Below are 20607 nucleotides of genomic sequence, written 5' to 3'. Positions count from 1 at the left end.
TTGTTGATCAATAATAAAAATAATCTTCTAAAATACAACTTGCCTAATAATTCTGCACACAGTGTATACAGATTTGGTATCTACATAATCGTGCTGTCCTGGAGAAGCTAATTGCCTGGTAAGTTTTAATATATAGTGAACATGGTAAAGCAAAACCCAAAAAAACTATTTTGGAATTGCACTTTTTTCGTTAGCAATTTTAACGTACTTTGAATTTTTTTGTCTTGCTTTCCAGTGCATTTCATGATAAAATGAATGAGGTCATTCAAAAGTACAACCCGTCCCGCAAAAAAACAAAAACAAGCTCTCATACAGTTATGCGGACAGAAAAAAAAAAAAAAAAAAGTTATAGCTCTGGGAAGAAAAAACAAAAATAAAGAGGCAAATAGCTCAGTCATGAAGGTGTTAAAGCAAATCTGATTCTAAATCTAATACAAAAAAAAAAAGATGTATTAAAAAATAAACAATTAACCCCTTCACCCCCGGAGCTTTTTCCGTTTTTCCGTTTTCGTTTTTCGCTCCCCTCCTTCCCAGAGCCATAACTTTTTTATTTTTCTGTCAATTTGGCCATGTGAGGGCTTATTTTTTGCGGGACGAGTTGTACTTTTGAACGACATCATTGGTTTTACCATGTCGTGTACTAGAAAACGGGAAAAAAATTCCAAGTGCAGTGAAATTGCAAAAAAAGTGCAATCCCACACTTGTTTTTTGCTTGCCTATTTTGCTAGGTTCACTAAATGCTAAAACTGACCTGCCATTATGATTCTCCAGGTCAGTACGAGTTCATAGACACCTAACATGACTAGGTTCTTTTTTACCTAAGTGGTGAAAAAAAATTCCAAACTTTGCAAAAAAATAAATAAATAAAATTGCGCCATTTTCCGATACCCGTAGCGTCTCCATTTTTCGTGATCTGGGGTCGGGTGAGGGCTTATTTTTTGCGTGCCGAGCTGGCATTTTTAATGATAGCATTTTGGTGCAGATACGTTCTTTTGATCGCCCGTTATTGCATTTTAATGCAATGTTGTGGCGACCAAAAAAACGTAAATCTGGCGTTTCGATTTTTTTTTTCATTACGCCGTTTAGCGATCAGGTTAATGCTTTTTTTTTATTGATAGATCGGGCGATTCTGAACGCGGCGATACCAAATATGTGTAGGTTGGGTTTTTTTTTTATTGATTTATTTTGATTGGGGCGAAAGGGGGGTGATTTAAACTTTTATATTTTTTTTATTTTTTTCACATTTTTTTTTACTTTTTTTTTTAACTTTTACCATGCTTCTATAGCCTCCATGGGAGGCTAGAAGCAGGCACAGCCCGATCGGCTCTGCTACATAACAGCGATCATCAGATCGCTGTTATGTAGCTAAAATGCAGGTGTGCTGTGAGCGCCGACCACAGGGGGGCGCTCACAGCCACCGGCGATCAGTAACCATAGAGGTCTCCAGGACCTCTATGGTTACAATGTACAAGCATCGCCGACCTCCGATCATGTGACGGGGGTCGGCGATGCGCTCATATCCGGCCGCACGGCCGGATGCGGTAGTTAAATGCCGCTGTCTGAGTTTGACAGCGGCATTTAACTAGTTAATAGCGGCGGGTGATCGCGATTTCACCCGCCGCTATTGCGCGCACATGTCAGCTGTAAAAAACAGCTGACATGTCGCGACTTTGATGTGCGCTCACCGCCGGAGCGCACATCAAAGCGGGGGTCCCGACATGTGACGTACTATTCCGTCACATGTCGGGAAGGGGTTAATATCTCTTGTTCATTTGATGGAACAACAACACTAACATTTTCAAAATGAAAAGACATTTTCTGCAAGCATGAAACATACCGCAATTTCCATGCAGTCAAATACTGCCCCCTGGCGGTGTAAAATGGCACTGTAGTCTGGTCTGCTCTGAAGGACTTGATCTTGGGAAGATGGCAGATCAGGAACGCAGAGTGGGGGGTTGTCATTCGACCGGATTTCTTCAAGATGACTTTTTAAGCAAGATAAGTTTTACTATAAGTACTCTCTACTAACAAAAATATTTAAAATTGTTTGAATAAACCACACAGATATATAGAAGAAAAGTAAACTATGCAAGACATGGCTTTTACAGTGAATATACCTCTATATTGCAAAGAAATGCAGAAATATTGGAATTTTGACACTGTCCTCTAAGGTCCCCTTTAGACGGGCCTGTGGCGGTCAATAAAAGACCACTGATCTGCTATTATAAAGCCGATGGGCCGTCCTTTCTTATCCTGGTTAGGCTGCTGTCTGGAATTGCATGTGCCCAGAACGATTGTTAATACACTCATTCTGTGCCCATAGAATGCCATGTTATTTGCCGCACAGGTTATTGTGCACATATGACGATGTGCTAATGAGAACAATTATTTTTGTCCAGTTTTGCAGTCAATTTCTGTGACACACTTCTGAATCCTAACAGGGTGTGCATTGTGCGCTGTCAGGATTCTCCGGAGCTAAGAGCCCGCAAGGATGAGATTTGCATCTTACCAGCCACATTCCGACTAGACGTGTCAAGCCTCACGGAACACAAGTCAATGGAGTGAAGTCACGCATGTCTAGTCGGCACCATGACCTCATGTATGCAAAACACATACTTGCTTTCACCTGACCACTCTCAGTGGAGAATCCTGACAGCATGCACCGTGCACACTGTGAGGATTTAGAAGTCTGCAGTAACATACATTGACTGCAGATTGTAATCACAAACCTGAACAACCCCTTTAAACAAGCTTAAAAATCATCTCGCTGACAAGTGTTTTGCCATGTGCCTTACTCGCTCAAAATAGGCTGTCTGTTCATCTTGTGCTGCGTACACAGGGCCAGCAGACTTTTTTTTTTCTTATGATAAGTCAGGGCAAAGATGGAAGGCAGCCCTTTAATCGCATCCCACAGGTACATGCGCGGGACACCTTACCTAGTCTCCCTCCGTGTACATGGCATGGTCACTACACTCTCCTACATAAACCAATCTATTGTGTGCCAAAAAGATGCATTTTAGAAGGGTCAAGAATCAATAAAACAAGTTCACAATTATAGGTCCGTACAAACATGCCGGAAATCGCCAGATGAACTGCAAACACTCATTCTTTGGGAGATAGGATTGTTTAATCCAGCATAAAAATGTAATAATAATAATACAATAAGTAGTTAATAACAATATTACAGGGGATTCAAGTGTTTGTAACAATATCCATTGCAGAGAGGGCAACTTCCAGATCATACGTAACTGACCACTAACATCCTCAGCAATCTAGAGTACAAGACCCCGGAAAGCAGAAGCCAAATAAATGCACGACACAAAGTGAGAATTTATAGATTTATTTCTATGGTAGTCACTAGACTGAATCTCCAAGGACCAGGGGCTGCACCTCCTTGTGTCGGAAAAGTACGCTGGCCAGAGCAATAACAGCAGCAAAGGGAAGAGGTAAAACAAGGAACCACTGGGCACACACATATGACACACAGGGATGTCATCAGTGTGACAAGTACCGCTGCCCGAGACAGCTCTCATCCTCCCCTCTGTCGGCGATCAGCGCGAGAATGAGAAGTTACATTCAACTGATAACAGCGACAGCAGGTGGCAGTTGATGAGACTTACTCCCATCAGCCTACACCTGCTGTCGCTAATAACGGTGAGTGCAGGCAATGGCAGTGAGCAGATGCTATTTTTAGGCTGGGGGAGTTTGGGGGAATATCCATCGCCCCTTACCAGCCCCCAGCTGTCTGCTTTAGCTTGGCTGGTTGTCAAAAGACAGGGGGAACTCACAGTTTTTTTTTTTTAAATTGTTTACATAATTAAAGAAAAAAAAGTGTGGGGACCACTCTATTCATGATAACCAGCCTTGCTAACGCGGACAGCTGAGGGTAGCAGCCTGCAGCCGTTTTGCCTGGCTGGTTATCACAAATATAGGGGAGCCCACACCGCTTTAAAATTTCTTTATTTATAGCGCAGGTGGTGGCTGATGAATACTCCCATCACCTGCTCTCACTGTTTTCAGTTGAATATAACTGTCAACATTCTCTGTTATGATCCTAGTGGCTTAGGATCACAAATCTAACCAGCTAAGTAGAAAATAATAGGACGAACTCTGGGGATGTGGTAACTGGACTAACCGCAAACCTGATCCTAACCGCACACACTATAGGCAGCCGTGGAACGTTTCCTGAAATCCTAGACGTCTCTTCACGGCCTGAGAAACTGACTACCCCTAAAGAGAAAGTAAAGACCTCACTTGCCTCAGAGACATCCCCCAGAGATATAGATGCCCCCCACAAATAATAACGGTGAGTTAAGAGGAAAAGACAAACGCAGAGAAGGAAACAGGTTAAGCAAATGAGGCCCGCTAACGCTAGATAGCAGAAAATAGCAAGGGATCTGTGCGGTAAGTAAAAAACCCTATGCAAAAATATCCACGCAGAGAATGCGAGAACCCCCACACCAACTAACGATGTGGGGGGAGCAACTCAGCACCCCAGAGCACCAGCAAGCAGGGAAATCACATATTAGCAAGCTGGACAAAACCCATCATATACTAGGAAACATCTTGAACACAGATGAGCAGAAATAAGCAAACAGAACTTAGCTTCTCTTGGAGAGACTGATAACGGATGTAGACAGGAGCAATCAGAACAGCACTGAATACAACGGCAACAGGCAAGGAATGAAGGACCAGGTGGATTAAATAGGAAACCTAACTAGCAGATGACGAGACAGCTGATCCTGCCAGAAACCTGCAAAATAACAAAAAGAGCCACCAGGAGGAGCCCAAAGAGAGAACTCACACAGTACCACTCATGACCACAGGAGGGAGCCTGGAAACAGAGTTCACAACAGTACCCCCCCTTGAGCAGGGGTCACCGAACCCTCACCAGAACCCCCAGGGCGATCAGGGTGAGCCACATGGAAGGCACGAACCAAATCGGCCGCATGAACATCAGAGGCGACAACCCAGGAATTATCCTCCTGACCATAGCCCTTCCACTTAACCAAATACTGAAGCCTCCGTCTTGAAATACGAGAATCCAAGATCTTCTCCACCACGTATTCCAATTCTCCCTCAACCAGCACCGGAGCAGGAGGCTCAACAGAAGGAACCACAGGCACCACATACCTCCGCAACAAAGACCTATGGAACACATTATGGATGGTAAACGATGCCGGGAGGTCCAAGCGAAATGACACAGGGTTGAGGATTTCCAAAATTTTATAAGGACCGATAAAACGAGGTTTAAACTTAGGAGAAGAAACCTTCATAGGAACATAACGAGAAGACAACCACACCAAATCCCCCACACGAAGTCGGGGACCCACACAGCGACGACGGTTAGCAAAGCGCTGAGCCTTCTCTTGTGACAACATCAAATTGTCCACCACATGGTTCCAAATCTGCTGCAACCTATCCACCACAGAATCCACTCCAGGACAGTCAGAAGACTCAACCTGACCCGAGGAAAAACGAGGATGAAAACCAGAATTACAAAAAAAAGGCGAAACCAAAGTAGCCGAACTAGCCCGATTATTAAGGGCAAACTCGGCCAATGGCAAAAATGCCACCCAATCATCCTGGTCAGCAGAAACAAAACATCTCAAATAAGTTTCCAAGGTCTGGTTAGTTCGCTCGGTTTGGCCATTCGTCTGAGGATGGAAGGCCGACGAAAAAGACAAATCAATGCCCATCTTAGCACAAAAGGACCGCCAAAATCTGGACACAAACTGGGATCCTCTGTCAGACACAATGTTTTCAGGGATGCCGTGCAGACGAACCACATTCTGAAAAAATAACGGAACCAAATCGGAGGAAGAAGGCAACTTAGGCAAGGGCACCAAATGGACCATTTTAGAAAAACGATCACAAACCACCCAGATGACAGACATTCTCTGAGAGACCGAAAGATCCGAAATAAAATCCATGGAAATATGCGTCCAAGGCCTCTTAGGAACCGGCAAAGGCAAAAGCAAACCGCTGGCACGAGAACAGCAAGGCTTAGCCCGAGCACAAATCCCACAGGACTGCACAAAGGAACGCACATCCCGCGACAAGGAAGGCCACCAGAAGGATCTAGCCACCAAATCTCTGGTACCAAAAATCCCAGGATGACCCGCCAACACTGAAGAATGGACATCGGAAATAACTCTGCTGGTCCATCTATCTGGGACAAACAGTCTCTCTGATGGACAACGGTCAGGTCTATCCGCCTGAAATTCTTGTAACACCCGTCGCAAATCTGGGGAAATGGCAGACAAAATTACCCCCTCTTTGAGGATACCAACCGGCTCAGAAACTCCAGGGGAGTCAGGCACAAAACTCCTAGAAAGAGCATCAGCCTTCACGTTCTTCGAACCAGGAAGGTACGAGACCACGAAATCGAAACGTGAGAAAAACAACGACCAACAAGCCTGTCTAGGATTCAACCGCTTGGCCGACTCAAGATAAATCAAATTTTTATGATCAGTCAAGACCACCACACGATGCTTAGCTCCCTCTAGCCAGTGTCGCCACTCCTCAAATGCCCACTTCATTGCCAACAACTCCCGATTACCAACATCATAATTTCGTTCAGCCGGCGAAAATTTTCTTGAAAAGAAGGCACATGGCTTCATCACAGAGCAATCAGAGCTTCTCTGTGACAAAACAGCCCCTGCTCCAATTTCAGAAGCATCAACCTCGACCTGGAAGGGAAGAGAGACATCTGGCTGACATAAAAGTGGAGCCGAAGAAAACCGGCGCTTCAGCTCCTGAAAGGCCTCAACGGCCGCAGGAGACCAGTTAGTCACATCAGAACCCTTCTTGGTCAAATCCGTCAAAGGTTTAACCACACCAGAAAAATTAGCAATGAAGCGACGGTAAAAATTAGCAAAACCCAAGAACTTCTGAAGACTCTTAACCGATGTAGGTTGAGTCCAATCATGAATAGCCTGGACCTTGACTGGGTCCATCTCAATAGAAGAAGGAGAAAAAATAAAGCCCAAAAAGGAAACTTTCTGGACTCCGAAGAGACATTTGGAACCCTTCACAAACAAGGCATTGGCACGTAGGACCTGAAATACCATCCTGACCTGCTTCACATGGGATTCCCAATCATCTGAAAAGACCAAAATATCATCCAGATACACAATCATAAATTTATCCAGATATTCTCGGAAGATATCGTGCATGAAGGACTGAAACACAGAAGGGGCATTAGAAAGTCCAAAAGGCATCACCAAGTACTCAAAATGGCCTTCGGGCGTATTAAATGCTGTTTTCCATTCATCGCCCTGTTTTATACGCACAAGATTATATGCACCGCGAAGATCTATCTTGGTGAACCAACTAGACCCCCTAATCCGAGCAAACAGATCAGACAACAATGGCAAGGGATACTGGAATTTGACCGTGATTTTATTTAGAAGGCGATAATCTATACAGGGTCTCAACGAACCATCCTTCTTGGCCACAAAAAAAGAATCCCGCACCAAGAGGGGACGAGGAGGGGCGAATATGTCCCTTCTCCAAAGACTCCTTTACATAGCTCCGCATAGCGGCATGCTCTGGTACAGACAAATTAAACAGTCGTCCCTTAGGGAACTTACTACCAGGAATCAAATTTATAGCACAATCACAATCCCTATGAGGAGGTAGGGCACTGGATTTGGGCTCATCAAATACATCCTGGTAGTCTGACAAAAACTCAGGGACTTCAGAAGGAGTAGAGGAAGCAATTGATACCAAGGGAGCATCGCCATGAATTCCCTGGCAACCCCAACTCAACACAGACATTGCTTTCCAATCCAGGACTGGATTATGAGCCTGCAACCATGGGAGACCCAACACGACAACGTCATGCAAATTATATAACACAAGAAAGCGAATCACCTCCTGATGTGCAGGAGTCATACACATGGTCACTTGAGTCCAGTATTGAGGTTTATTCTTGGCCAATGGTGTAGCATCAATTCCCTTCAATGGAATAGGGAACTGTAATGGCTCAAGGATAAAACCACAGCGCTTGGCAAATGACAAATCCATCAGATTCAGGGCGGCACCTGAATCTACAAAAGCCATAACTGAGTAGGATGACAGAGCAAATCAAAGTAACAGACAAAATGAATTTAGGCTGTACAGTACCAATGGTGACAGATCTAGCAAAGTTTTTTGTGCGCTTAGAGCATGCTGAGATAACATGAGCTGAATCACCACAGTAAAAGCACAACCCATTCTGACGTCTATGATTTTGCCGTTCAATTCTGGTCAGAATCCTATCACATTGCATAGACTCAGGTTTCTGTTCAGAAAACACCGCCAGATGGTGCGCAGGTTTGCGCTCCCGCAAACGCCGATCAATCTGAATGGCCAAAGCCATTGACTCATTCAGACTCGCAGGCGTGGGGAACCCCACCATAACATTCTTAATGGCTTCAGAAAGACCTTCTCTGAAATTTGCAGCCAGGGCACACTCATTCCATTGAGTAAGCACCGACCATTTCCGAAATGTTTGACAATACACCTCAGCTTCATCCTGACCCTGAGAGAGAGCCAGCAAGGCCTTTTCTGCCTGGTTCTCCAGATTAGGTTCCTCATAAAGCAATCCAAGCGCCAGAAAAAACGCATCCACATTCAGCAATGCAGGATCTCCTGGCGCCAGGGAGAAGGCCCAATCTTGAGGGTCGCCGCGTAACAGAGAGATAACAATTCTAACTTGCTGAGCGGAATCACCAGAGGAATGAGGTCTCAAAGAAAGAAATAAGTTACAATTATTCTTAAAATTCAGAAACCTAGATCTATCTCCAGAAAAAAACTCAGGAATAGGTACTTTTGGCTCAGACATAGGACTGTGAACAACAAAATCCTGAATGCTTTGCACCCTTGCAGCAAGATGATCCACACTAGAAGTCAGACTCTGAATATCCATGTCTGCAGCAGAACTCAAAGCCACCCAGAGATTAAGGGGAGGAGAGAAGCAGGACAGACTGCAGAGCAGAAAAAAAAAAATTGAACTCAGGATTTCTCTTATCCCACTTTTGCGATGCATTTAACACTTTTGGCCTGTTGCACTGTTATGATCCTAGTGGCTTAGGATCACAAATCTAACCAGCTAAGTAGAAAATAATAGGACGAGCTCTGGGGATGTGGTAACTGGACTAACCGCAAACCTGATCCTAACCGCACACACTATAGGCAGCCGTGGAACGTTTCCTGAAATCCTAGACGTCTCTTCACGGCCTGAGAAACTGACTACCCCTAAAGAGAACGTAAAGACCTCACTTGCCTCAGAGAAATCCCCCAGAGATATAGATGCCCCCCACAAATAATAACGGTGAGTTAAGAGGAAAAGACAAACGCAGAGATGAAACAGGTTAAGCAAATGAGGCCCGCTAACGCTAGATAGCAGAAAATAGCAAGGGATCTGTGCGGTCAGTAAAAAACCCTATGCAAAAATATCCACGCAGAGAATGCGAGAACCCCCACACCAACTAACGATGTGGGGGGAGCAACTCAGCACCCCAGAGCACCAGCAAGCAGGGAAATCACATATTAGCAAGCTGGACAAAAACTCATCATATACTAGGAAACATCTTGAACACAGATGAGCAGAAATAAGCAAACAGAACTTAGCTTCTCTTGGAGAGACTGATAACGGATGTAGACAGGAGCAATCAGAATAGCACTGAATACACGGCAACAGGCAAGGAATGAAGGACCAGGTGGATTAAATAGGAAACCTAACTAGCAGATGACGAGACAGCTGATCCTGCCAGAAACCTGCAAAATAACAAAAAGAGCCACCAGGAGGAGCCCAAAGAGAGAACTCACACAGTACCACTCATGACCACAGGAGGGAGCCCGGAAACAGAGTTCACAACAATTCTCCCCTGCTTGCGCTGATCGCCGGCAGAGCAGGGGAGAATGGCGATTGCCATCTTCAGCACCTGACACCAACCCGACTAACAGTACCGCTGCTTCCCAGGCAGGGGTACGTGCGGTACCGATGTGGCACATGGTTGCCCCACGTGTGTCATAAGTATTACACACACGGCCATGGATATCACCAGTACCAAAAATATCAGGATGTGTGAAACAAGCTGTGCACACATGGGGGATTGGTGGGCGCCCAGGTCCGCTAGTTGGAACCTCATGGACCAGGCATTTTCCCGCCGAACGCCCACTCTCCTTTTAAAGTGGGCACACTACTCAGACAACACAGGGAGAGGGTAAAACTGTGCGGCAATAATTTATTCAACAACCAACACACAACAGAACAGTCCCAGCAAATACCCAAGATGGTGCAAATTACAGAGTCTCACCCTTCCACTGACTCGCCGGGATTAGATCTGCTTCCAGTGTCGCATACCCCCACCAGTGGCTCCCCACATTTGGCAGGCCCCCACAGTGAGGCGGTAATGACAAGCTTAGGAAGGTAACAGAGCAGTGAGGTATGTGGCCAGGTGAACCGATTGTTCCAATCTGGATTCTTTAAGACGTCTCTGAGGTTTCATTGATGGTCAATGAAGCAGTCCTGTGTTCTACCAGCCGGGTCCGTAGTACCCTAAGCTGAGATCCTGAAGAGTCACACCGACCAGAAGAAAAATAGGGATTTTTGTGTACTCACCGTAAAATCCTTTTCTCCGGGCCAATCATTGGGGGACACAGGACCATGGGTGTTATGCTGCTGCCACTAGGAGGACACTAAGTTAACACAGAAAGATAACTCCTCCCCTGCAGTATACACCCTCTCACAGGACAATATTCAACCAGTTCGGTATTAAAGCAGTAGGAGTATTAAACATAAGACAATAAAACTATGTCAAAACCAAAGAAGTAATAACAAGCCGATAGGCGAACAGGGTGGGTGCTGTGTCTCCCAATGATTGGCTCGGAGAAAAGGATTTTACGGTGAGAATACAAAAATCCCTTTCTCCTACGCCTCATTGGGGGACACAGGACCATGGGACATCCTAAAGCAGTCCCTGGGTGGGGAGCAACATAGCTGCTATTACCCCATGTACCATAGGCTTACAGATAAGGTACTACTGCTGACTGCATAATGCGCCTGCAAAGGGCAGCATCTGCAGAAGGAAAGGAATGAACGTGGTAATGCTTTGTAAAAGTATGCAAGCTGGACCAAGTCGCAGCTTTGCAGACCTGTTGTGCTGACGCCTGGTGCTGAATGGCCCAAGAGGCGCCCACTGACCGAGTAGAATGGGCTGTAATCCCTGCTGGGATAGGAGCACCCTTGACACGATAGGATTCCTGAATAGCCGTTTGGATCCACTTGGCTAGAGTAGCCTTGGAAGCAGGAAAACCCTTCCGTTGTCCCTCTGGAAGCACGAACAGGACATCTGACTTGCGGAAGGGAGCTGTCCGTGAGACGTACCGTCGAAGAGCCCTAACCACATCAAGAGTGTGCAGAGCTTTCTCAACTCGATGGACTGGTGCCGGACAGAATGAAGGCAGAATAATCTCTTCATTGAGGTGAAAAGAAGAGACGACCTTGGGTAGAAAAGAGGGGGGAAGTCATCAAAACTACCTTATCCGGATGAAAAATCAGAAACGGGGTTCGGCAGGAGAGAGCCGCCAACTCCGAAACTCGCCTGATTGACGTAATAACCACTAGAAAAGCTACCTTCCAGGAAAGGAAGGTCAGAGACGTCCTGCAGTGGCTTGAAAGGGGCCTCCTGAAGAGCTCCAAGGACCAAATTAAGATCCAAAGGCATTTTATAGGGAGGCGCCACACGTGAAATTCCCTGAATGAACGTCTTAACCGGTAATCTGGTGGCAATTTTTCGTTGGAATAAAACTGACAACGCTGATACTTGTCCTTTAAGTGAGCTAAGTGCGAGACCGGACTCTAGTCCTGATTGGAGAAATTCCAAAATGGAAGGAATGGAAAATACCAGAGGAGACCGCCCGTGGGCGTTGCACCATGCGAAGAAAATTCACCAGGTACGGTGATAAATGCGCATGGACACGGGTTTCCTAGCACTGATCATGGTGGAGGATACCTTAGGGGAGAATCCAGCTTGGGCTAGAATCCAGGATTCAACGGCCACGCCGTCAAAGACAGGGCCCCGGAGTTCTGGTGGTAGATCGGGCCCTGATAGAGAAGATCCATGTGATCTGGAAGCCGCCAGGGGGTGTCGGCAACCAGCTGATCCAGTTCCGCGTACCATGCCCGGCGCGGCCAGTCCGGTGCAACTAGGATCACCGGAACCCCCTCTGCCCTGATTTTCTTGATGACCTTCGGTAGCAGGGGAAGGGGAGGAAAAATGTACGGGAGGCGGAATTGATGCCACGGCAGGACCAGTGCGTCTGCTCCGACGGCTCGAGGATTGAGGGACCGGGCAATGAATCGGGGGACCTTGTTGTTTAGTCTTGAAGCCATGAGGTCCACATCCGGAGTCCCCCAGCGAAGACAAATCTGCTGGAAAACTTCCGGGTGGAGAGACCACTCGCCAGAGGCGAGACCCTGGCGACTGAGGAAGTCCGCAGCCCAATTTTCCACACCTGGTATGTGAATTGCCGATATGGGCGAATGGTGGCTCTTGGCCCAACGGAGGATGTGGGTCACTTCGAGCATGGCTGCTTTTCTGCGGGTTCCCCCTTGACGGTTGATATACGCTACCGCTGTAGTGTTGTCGGACTGGATTCTGATAGGATGACCTGCCAGGAGATGGTGAAAACTGAGCAAGGCTAGTCTGATTGCTCATATTTCCAGGATATTTATGGGGAGATGCGATTCCCGAGTGGACCACCGGCCCTGAGCTGTGTGGTGGTTGAAGACTGCACCCCAGCCCAAGAGGCTGGCATTGGTGGTCACCACCAGCCAATGCACTGGGAGAAAGGACTTTCCTTGGTTCAGGGAGGACTTCAGCATCCACCACCTGAGGGTCTGCCTGACCTGTGGAGACAGACTGAAACGACGGTCGAGAGAGGACGGGTTCCCGTTCCATGCCGACAGCAGCGCATGTTGTAAGGGACGGAGGTGGAATTGCGCGAACGGAACCGCTTCTATGGCTGCTACCATCTTCCTGAGAATGTGCATGCTGTAACAAATGGAGTGGGAGACTGGGCGGAAGAGATTCCGTGCTCCCTGCTGCAAGGCCAAAGCCTTGTCTGGAGGGAGAATGACCAGGCTGCGGGAAGAGTCCAGTGTCATTCCAAGAAAGGAAATCCGCTGAGCCGGGATCGGAGAAGATTTTTCGAAGTTTATCTTCCAACCCAGGCGAGACTCCTTGCAAGCTGGATATGGTGGAGCTTTTATCAGCAGGTCGTTCAGGTACGGGAGTACCATCACTCCCCGAGCATGAAGGATTGCCATGACGGCTGCCATGACCTTGGTGAAAACTCGGGGAGCGGTGACAAGGCCGAAGGGTAAGGCCACAAACTGAAAGTGTTCCTCTCGAAAAACGAAGGAACTGTTGGTGAGGAGGGAAGATTGGGATGTGGAGGTAAGCATCCTTGATGTCTATGGATGCTAGGAACTCTCCCTTTTCCATGGACGTGACGACAGAACGGAGAGATTCCATTCTGAAACGTCGGATTTTGATAAAGTTGTTGAGAAGTTTTAGGTCCAGTATCGGTCGCAACGATCCATCCTTTTTTGGGGATCACGAATAGGTTCGAGTAAAACCCCTTGAACCTTTAGTCTTGGGGGACCGGAATGATGACTCCGTCCCTTTGTAGTGCCCTTATGGCCTGAAGAAAAACAGTTGCCTTTGTTGTGGGAGAACTCGACTGGAAAGAACGTGTCGGAGGAAGAGAACAACACTATCTTGTATCCGGAGGACACCAGTTCTCTGACCCACTCGTCGTGGACCACAGAGCCAGGCTTGGCGGAACGAAAACAAACGGCCGCCTACTTTGTCGATGTCCTCCGGATGTTGTAACGAGTCATTGAATGGAAGATCTAGAGGATCTGGATCCCTTAGATCCAGACGTCCTAAGTCTGGGTTTCCAGCTACGGTTAGGCCTGTACGAAACCTGGGAACCTCTGTCTCCGCACGAGGCTCGTGCTGATCCGGGAGGAGTAGATGACCAATTGGGATTGCTGCGAAAGGGCCGGAATCGAGGTTGTTGTTGATACCGAAAAGGCCGTGTAGGTTTTTGATGAGGAAGAAATTTACTTTTTCCTCCGGTTGCATCAGAAATAATTTGGTCTAACGTTTCTCCGAATAAGCGACCAGCTTGGTAGGGGAGAGATGTCAATGATTTTTTGGAAGCAGAATCTGCTCGCCAATCTCCAAGCCACAGGGCTCTTCTGATGGAGATAGAATTTGCGGCTGCCTGTGCAGCGCAATTGGCCGCATCTATTGAGGCGTTAACCACAAAGTCCCCGGCTTGTGCTATCTGGTTAGTCAGGTTGACCGCCTCTGGAGGAAGATTACTGTCGTGGACGGTGGTGGTAAGCACCTCAGCCCAAGCGACCATAGCCTTAGCCACCCAAGTGGCGGCGAAAGATGGAAGGAGTGATGCTGCAGTGGCCTCGAAGACAGAGCGAGCCAGGTAGTCAATTTGACGGTCAGTAGGGTTTTTGACTGATGAACCGCCAGACAAAGATAGGAGCGCTTTTGAAGCGAGGTGCGATACGGCAGGATCCACGTGACGGAAGGAGACTAAAGCCAGTCCTTGATTAGTTCCTGAGCAAAAGGGTATTTGGACTCAATAGGCTTTCGACCCGTGAAACGTGTAGTGCCGGTCCCTATGTTTTTGGACAATGTCCTTAAATTCAGGATGAGCGACGAACACCTCTTGAACACGTTTAGTCGGTTTAAAAGACACTGCGTGTTCTTGAGTGGATAAAGACTCCTCGTCCATCTTCAGGGTCTTGTTGACTGCATCAATAAGAGAATCAAGTGTCTCTTGAGAAGTTGAGGAGTCCTGAACTAATGATGCATCAGACTCGTATTCAGAGTCCTGTGCATTGGGGTTCTCGGGAGAAGGGGAACGAGAAATTGAGCTTGCGGAAGCTGAAGGACAAGTACGGCTGTGGTCAGGGGACACGACATGAGTCCGTTTTCTGGAACCCTTAGTCTTTACTGACAGCGTACGCCCCCTGCTGGTGGATGGGCCCGTACCGTCGCCAGAGTCCTCTGCGGTAGTCTGGCTTAAAGAGGGACCCTGGAGAGAATCTATTGCCTTGGCCAGGGAATCCATAGAACATGAGAGGGAAGCGACCCACTCAGGGGGACTAGGCTCCGCAGGGTCAAAGACGGCGTTGGCGGCGGCTGCACACAGGTCAGATCACAATCCGCACATAACGGGGTAGTGTGAGTTCGGGGCAAGGTAGTACTGCAAGTGGCACATGAAGTGAAAAACACTGTGTGCTTTTTGTTAGCCTTCTTGGCTTCTTTAGGTTGAGACATAGTCTTAGAGATAAGGGGCCAGATAGGCAAAGTATGCGCTACAGGGCCGGGCAGACTGCAGAGAAGGGGGTTAAGCTTTTGTGGAAGAGCTTACAACGTCCTGTGTCTGTGTCCCCAGGGAGATTAGGACAGCAGGGAGAAGAGAGGAAGTCCCATCTTGTCTGGGGCTGTCAGCGTCTGCGGCGTGATTCCCAGCAGCAGAGTGTAGCAAGATGGCGCCCGAGATTTGAAGGGTGCGAGAAGCGCCGAGATGGTGGGCGGAGTAATAGATTGCAGCCTAGTCCGGCTGAAAGCCGGGGGCTAAATTTGTGAAGCCTGCCAGCGATGCGCGCTGGCGGCCGCGACGGAGTGTCAGGTGACCGCTGCTGGCAGCCGGCCAATGTTCCTCTCCCCGGGGATCAGAACCGCACTTTCCGACGCAGGAATTGCGAGGAAGGGGATACTCACAGCCTGCAAGTAGTACCGAGGGTGCAGCGCCTCCTTCACAGCGGTATGAGACAAATCCCTTCTTCTTCCGTCGGGGGATGGAGAAAAAAAGGTTCATCCATCTTCATCAGCTCTCATGTCGCTGCGGTGACGCCATAAGGTGGGGGCCTTGGAGTGTAGTTGGGCCCAGGAGAGGGACATAAGAGTCAGACTCTATGTTCTCGCCATCATGCAGGGGGGAGATCGGGACCATGAAAGGAACCATCGCCCAAGAACATATCAGGCGTGCGCCAGTCGTCGCAGAAGAGGGTACGGGGAGGTATACTCCGCGTTCTTGCCTGTTGATGGTTCGTGGGAGAGCAAGCCCTAGAAAAGGAATCCGTTGCCCCCTTCACTCCGTTAATTAAAAAATAAAAATTTACAGAAAAGTAAAAAATAAAATAAAAACGTTGGGGTCTGAAAACCAGACCCAAGTGCCTCCTACAGACACTAAGCAAGAACTGGTTAAATATTGCCCACTGAGAGGGTGTATACTGCAGGGGAGGAGTAATCTTTCTGTGTTAACTTAGTGTCCTCCTAGTGGCAGCAGCATAACACCCATGGTCCTGTGTCCCCCAATGAGGCGTAGGAGAAAGTCTCTTTATATAGCGGCATGTAACCTATTTTTAGATTTAGCAAGTGTCCTTCAGTCTAGCATCACAGATAAGGGGAAGAATTGTGATTAGATCAAGTAGCATTACTTGATTATTTAAACTATTTGCATGGTTTTCCCTCTCTGCTTTCAAAGTCAACAAACTGGCTCCATAACACAATGCATAATTAGCATATCAGCAAACATAATTGTTCAGTGGCCATGTCTTAGGGTACCGTTACACAAAACGATTTACCAACGATTACGACCAGCGATACGACCTGGCCGTGATCGTTGGTAAGTCGTTGTGTGGTCGCTGGGGAGCTGTCACACAGACAGCTCTCCAGCGACCAACGATGCCGAAGTCCCCGGGTAACCAGGGTAAACATCGGGTTACTAAGCGCAGGGCCGCGCTTAGTAACCTGATGTTTACCCTTATTACCATCGTAAATGTAAAAAAAAAAAAAAACAGTACATACTCACATTCCGGTGTCCGTCAGGTCCCTCGCCGTCTGCTTCCCGCACTGACTGAGTGCCGGCCGTAAAGTGAAAGCAGAGCACAGCGGTGACGTCACCGCTGTGCTGTGCTTTTACTTTCCGGCCGGCAGTCAGTCAGTGCGGGAAGCAGACGGCTAGGGACCTGACGGACACCGGAATGTGAGTATGTACGGTATTTTTTTTTTTACATTTACGATGGTAACCAGGGTAAACGTCGGGTTACTAAGCGCGGCCCTGCGCTTAGTAACCCGATGTTTACCCTGGTTACAAGCGAACGCATCGCTGGATCGGTGTCACACACCGATCCAGCGATGACAGCGGGAGATCCAGCGACGAAATAAAGTTCCAAACGATCTGCTACGACGTACGATTCTCAGCGGGGTCCCTGATCGCTGCTGCGTGTCAGACACAGCAATATCGTATGGATATCGCTGGAACGTCATGGATCGTACCGTCGTAGCGACAAAAGTGCCACTGTGAGACGGTACCCTTACTGTTTTACAAAGCTAACAGAAGATAAACTGTAGGAGATAATATTAGGGGTTAATATTTGACCTACGAGAAGAGTCAATACTTCAGGCAACAGTTTATGATTCTAGGCCTACACAATTTACGTCTGGCATAATTAAGAAAAAACAATGAGACATCACACAAGCCTTAAGCAGACAAGAGGATTAAAGCCTACTTTGTGTTAGACAAAAGAAACAAGATATGCCTTGTACACTTCTCGATGCTACTTTACCTGGATAAGACGACAGCTTTCTCTTTGTAATTTTCGAGGAGCTCTACCCAGCGACTGGACTCTGTAGTGAACCTGAGAATACAGAAGGCTTAGCTAGGAGTCGATAATAAATGTCACATCAACAGGAATTATCGGCTTGATCAAAAGAACGCAACTTCAAAAGAAGTTATCCTGTGTTCATAGGCAGACTGCGCTACCTGTCATTGTCTGCCGCTATGGATATGCTGTTAGGCAATGGGAGGCTACAATCGGCACTGCAGTCACTGACTTGCCAAGTACCGAGGGGATGAAATACAGTGACAGCCACAGTGCATGAGGTCACTCAACTATGCTGTAAAGGTCTAGTGAAGATGGCCAATTAATAGACTATTCCAGTTCTATTTCCCGTGAAACACTCATGGGTTTCTTAATGTTGTTACATTCAGCAGAGTTTCCTCGAAATCCATTAATTACATCGGAAAGACTTTCAAGTTTTCCTTCTTAGATTCATTGCGGCGAAGAAAAAAACCAAAACAATTATCCTGACTGTTTTGCTATTCTTTCCTCAAGTATATGTCAGAGGATTTTTACACAAATTCCTGATATACTCGGAATTGCTTTTTTGCTACTGGCCAGTCCTGCACTTAGGCTACTTTCACACTAGCGTCGTACACCGCACGTTGCAATGCGTCGATGTGGAGAAAAAACGCATCCTGCAAAGTTGTCTGTAGGATGCGTTTTTTTCCCCATAGACTAACATTACCGACGCATTGCCACACGTTGCAACAGTCGTGCGACAGTTGCGTCATGTTTTGGCGCACCGCCGCCACAAGAAAACGTTACATGTAACGTTTTTTGTGCGTCGGGACCGCCATTTTCGACCGCGCATGCGCGGCCGGAACTCCGCCCCCTCCTCACCATACCTTACAATGAAGCAGTGGAAAAGTCTTAAGACTGCTTCCGCTGCCAACGTCGGGCATTTTCTTCACAGTTTGCGTCGGTACGTCGGGCCGACGCAGTGCAACGGCCCCGTACCGACGCTAGTGTGAAAGCAGCCTTAGCGGCTGGGTTTTCTCCAACTACAGAAAGTAGGGTTGCTGCCTAGATATCATGGAATAAAATATTCCAGTTGCAAATCTTTATTCTTTACATAGTGGAATGTGTGGAGAGCAATAAAACATAAAAATGATCAATGTAAATGATCATGTAAATTAATATCCCATGGAGGGAATGATACTCAAAATCAAAGTGGAAAATCAAATTACAGGCTGATCCAACTTCAGTGGAAATGACTCAAAGCAAGGAAATGATGCTCAGTAGTGTGTGTGGCCTCCACGTGCCTGTATGACCTCCCTACTGTACAACGCCTGGGCATGCTCCTGATGTGGAAGTGGATGGACTCCTGAGGGATCTCCTCCCAGACCTGGATAAAAGCATCAGCCAACTCCTGGGAAGTATGTGGTGCAACATGGGGTTAGTGGATGGAACGAGACATGATGTCCCAGATGTGCTCGACTGGATTCATGTCTGGGGAACGAGTAGGCCTTCATCTTGCAGAACCTGCGGACATTTCAGCCACATGAGGCCTAGAATTATTATGCATAAGGAACCCAGGGCGCACTGCACCTGCATATGGTCTCACAAGGGGTCTGAAGATATCATCCCGGTACCTAATGGCAGTCAGGGTACGCCTGGCTAGCACATGGAGGGCTGTGCTGCCCTCCAAAGAAATGCTCCTCACACTATTACTGACCCACTGTCAAACCGGTCATGCTGGAGGATGTTGCTAAATTCTGCTCTTACCCATTGTATCCACCTGAGACCAGATGCTATCAGCCCCAACACGTGTTTCGCGTGGGCTTCCTCAGGGGGCTGCGGCTAACTGTGTTCTTATGGCTTCTATATAGGGATTACAACCAATGTGTTTAAATCGGCGAATGCATGATGACCGGCACCCCGGTGGTTGCAACACATCCGGTCTAAACCCAAGTGTGGCAGGGCGGGGTAAATCGTACATGACGTCAATACCTAGCCTACATTTTTGAGGGACACACAGAATGATGGCGACTTGCTGGGCATGTGACTGCCCTTTTTTATTTTTTTGACTTTTTTACTTACCACGGGACGAGACGGGTGCTTGAAGAACTGCCCTATTTTAAAATGTCCACCTCTGTTTATGCCAGAATTTTAGATGGTGTCTTTCATGTGAGTGCGCATGCCTGGTGGGCGCAGCTGAACGGAGCATCGCCGAAGGCCTCGGCATCCCTAGTGCAGGCTGGGGGATTTCCTCCGCCCGGCTGCACTTGGGATGAGACCGATGTGGTGTAACCAATGGTCATCACGCATGTGCCGATTTAAACACACTGGTTGTAATCCCTATATAAGAGCCATAAGAACACACAGTTAGCCGCAGCCCCCAGAGGAAGATCACGCAAAACACGCGTTGGGGCTGATAGCATCTGGTCCTAGGTGGATGCAATGGGTAAGAGCAGAATTTAGCTTTATCTTCACAGCTTTCCCTTAAAGTGGTATACACCTTACTATTTAGCTAGTGAATATATTTTCCTGGCATGCATCCTATGCAAATGGTCTATGGATTAGCATTTTTTGTAATCTGGGAACAATGACTGCATGAGTACTAGCACTTTATAAATACTTGCTGCTACTTTTTGCTCCCACCCACCACAAATTTCTGGGGCCAATGTGCTTTACATCTGTGTAAATCATCTATCCACTTTATCATTTTATGTGAATTTTGCTATTTAATTTTCAGTGTATTATCTTTGTAATAAACTTGATATTTTTAGGGGATAAATGTTGCTCTTTTTTCTTGCATTTTCAATACCACTGTATTGCAGTACATAGGCAAAATCATGCCCGTGGCTGACCTTCAAAGCAGAAACAAGATGGCGGTGACTGGTGCACTCAGCAGACCCTTGACTGCCATGGCAACACATCAGCACACC

At 47.3% G+C, this 20607-nt stretch overlaps 1 protein-coding gene across 3 annotated transcripts in view; it reads right to left on the bottom strand.

Annotated features, from left to right (window-relative positions):
- The window catches only part of DSN1 (DSN1 component of MIS12 kinetochore complex), a 69323-nt gene that overhangs the window by 17062 nt on the left and 31654 nt on the right, over window positions 1–20607 (bottom strand). For all 3 annotated transcript variants that reach the window (XM_077262084.1, XM_077262086.1, XM_077262083.1), the window contains exons 7-8: window positions 17663–17734; window positions 1838–1985 (exon numbers count right to left, since the gene is read on the bottom strand). In XM_077262084.1, coding sequence (XP_077118199.1) covers window positions 1838–1985; window positions 17663–17734 — 220 coding nt within the window. The remainder of the gene's footprint in view (window positions 1–1837; window positions 1986–17662; window positions 17735–20607) is intronic.

The sequence above is a fragment of the Ranitomeya variabilis genome, chromosome 5 (assembly GCF_051348905.1).
Source record: "Ranitomeya variabilis isolate aRanVar5 chromosome 5, aRanVar5.hap1, whole genome shotgun sequence".
Taxonomy (NCBI): Eukaryota; Metazoa; Chordata; class Amphibia; order Anura; family Dendrobatidae; genus Ranitomeya; species Ranitomeya variabilis.
This window is presented reverse-complemented; position numbering and strand designations above follow the sequence as displayed.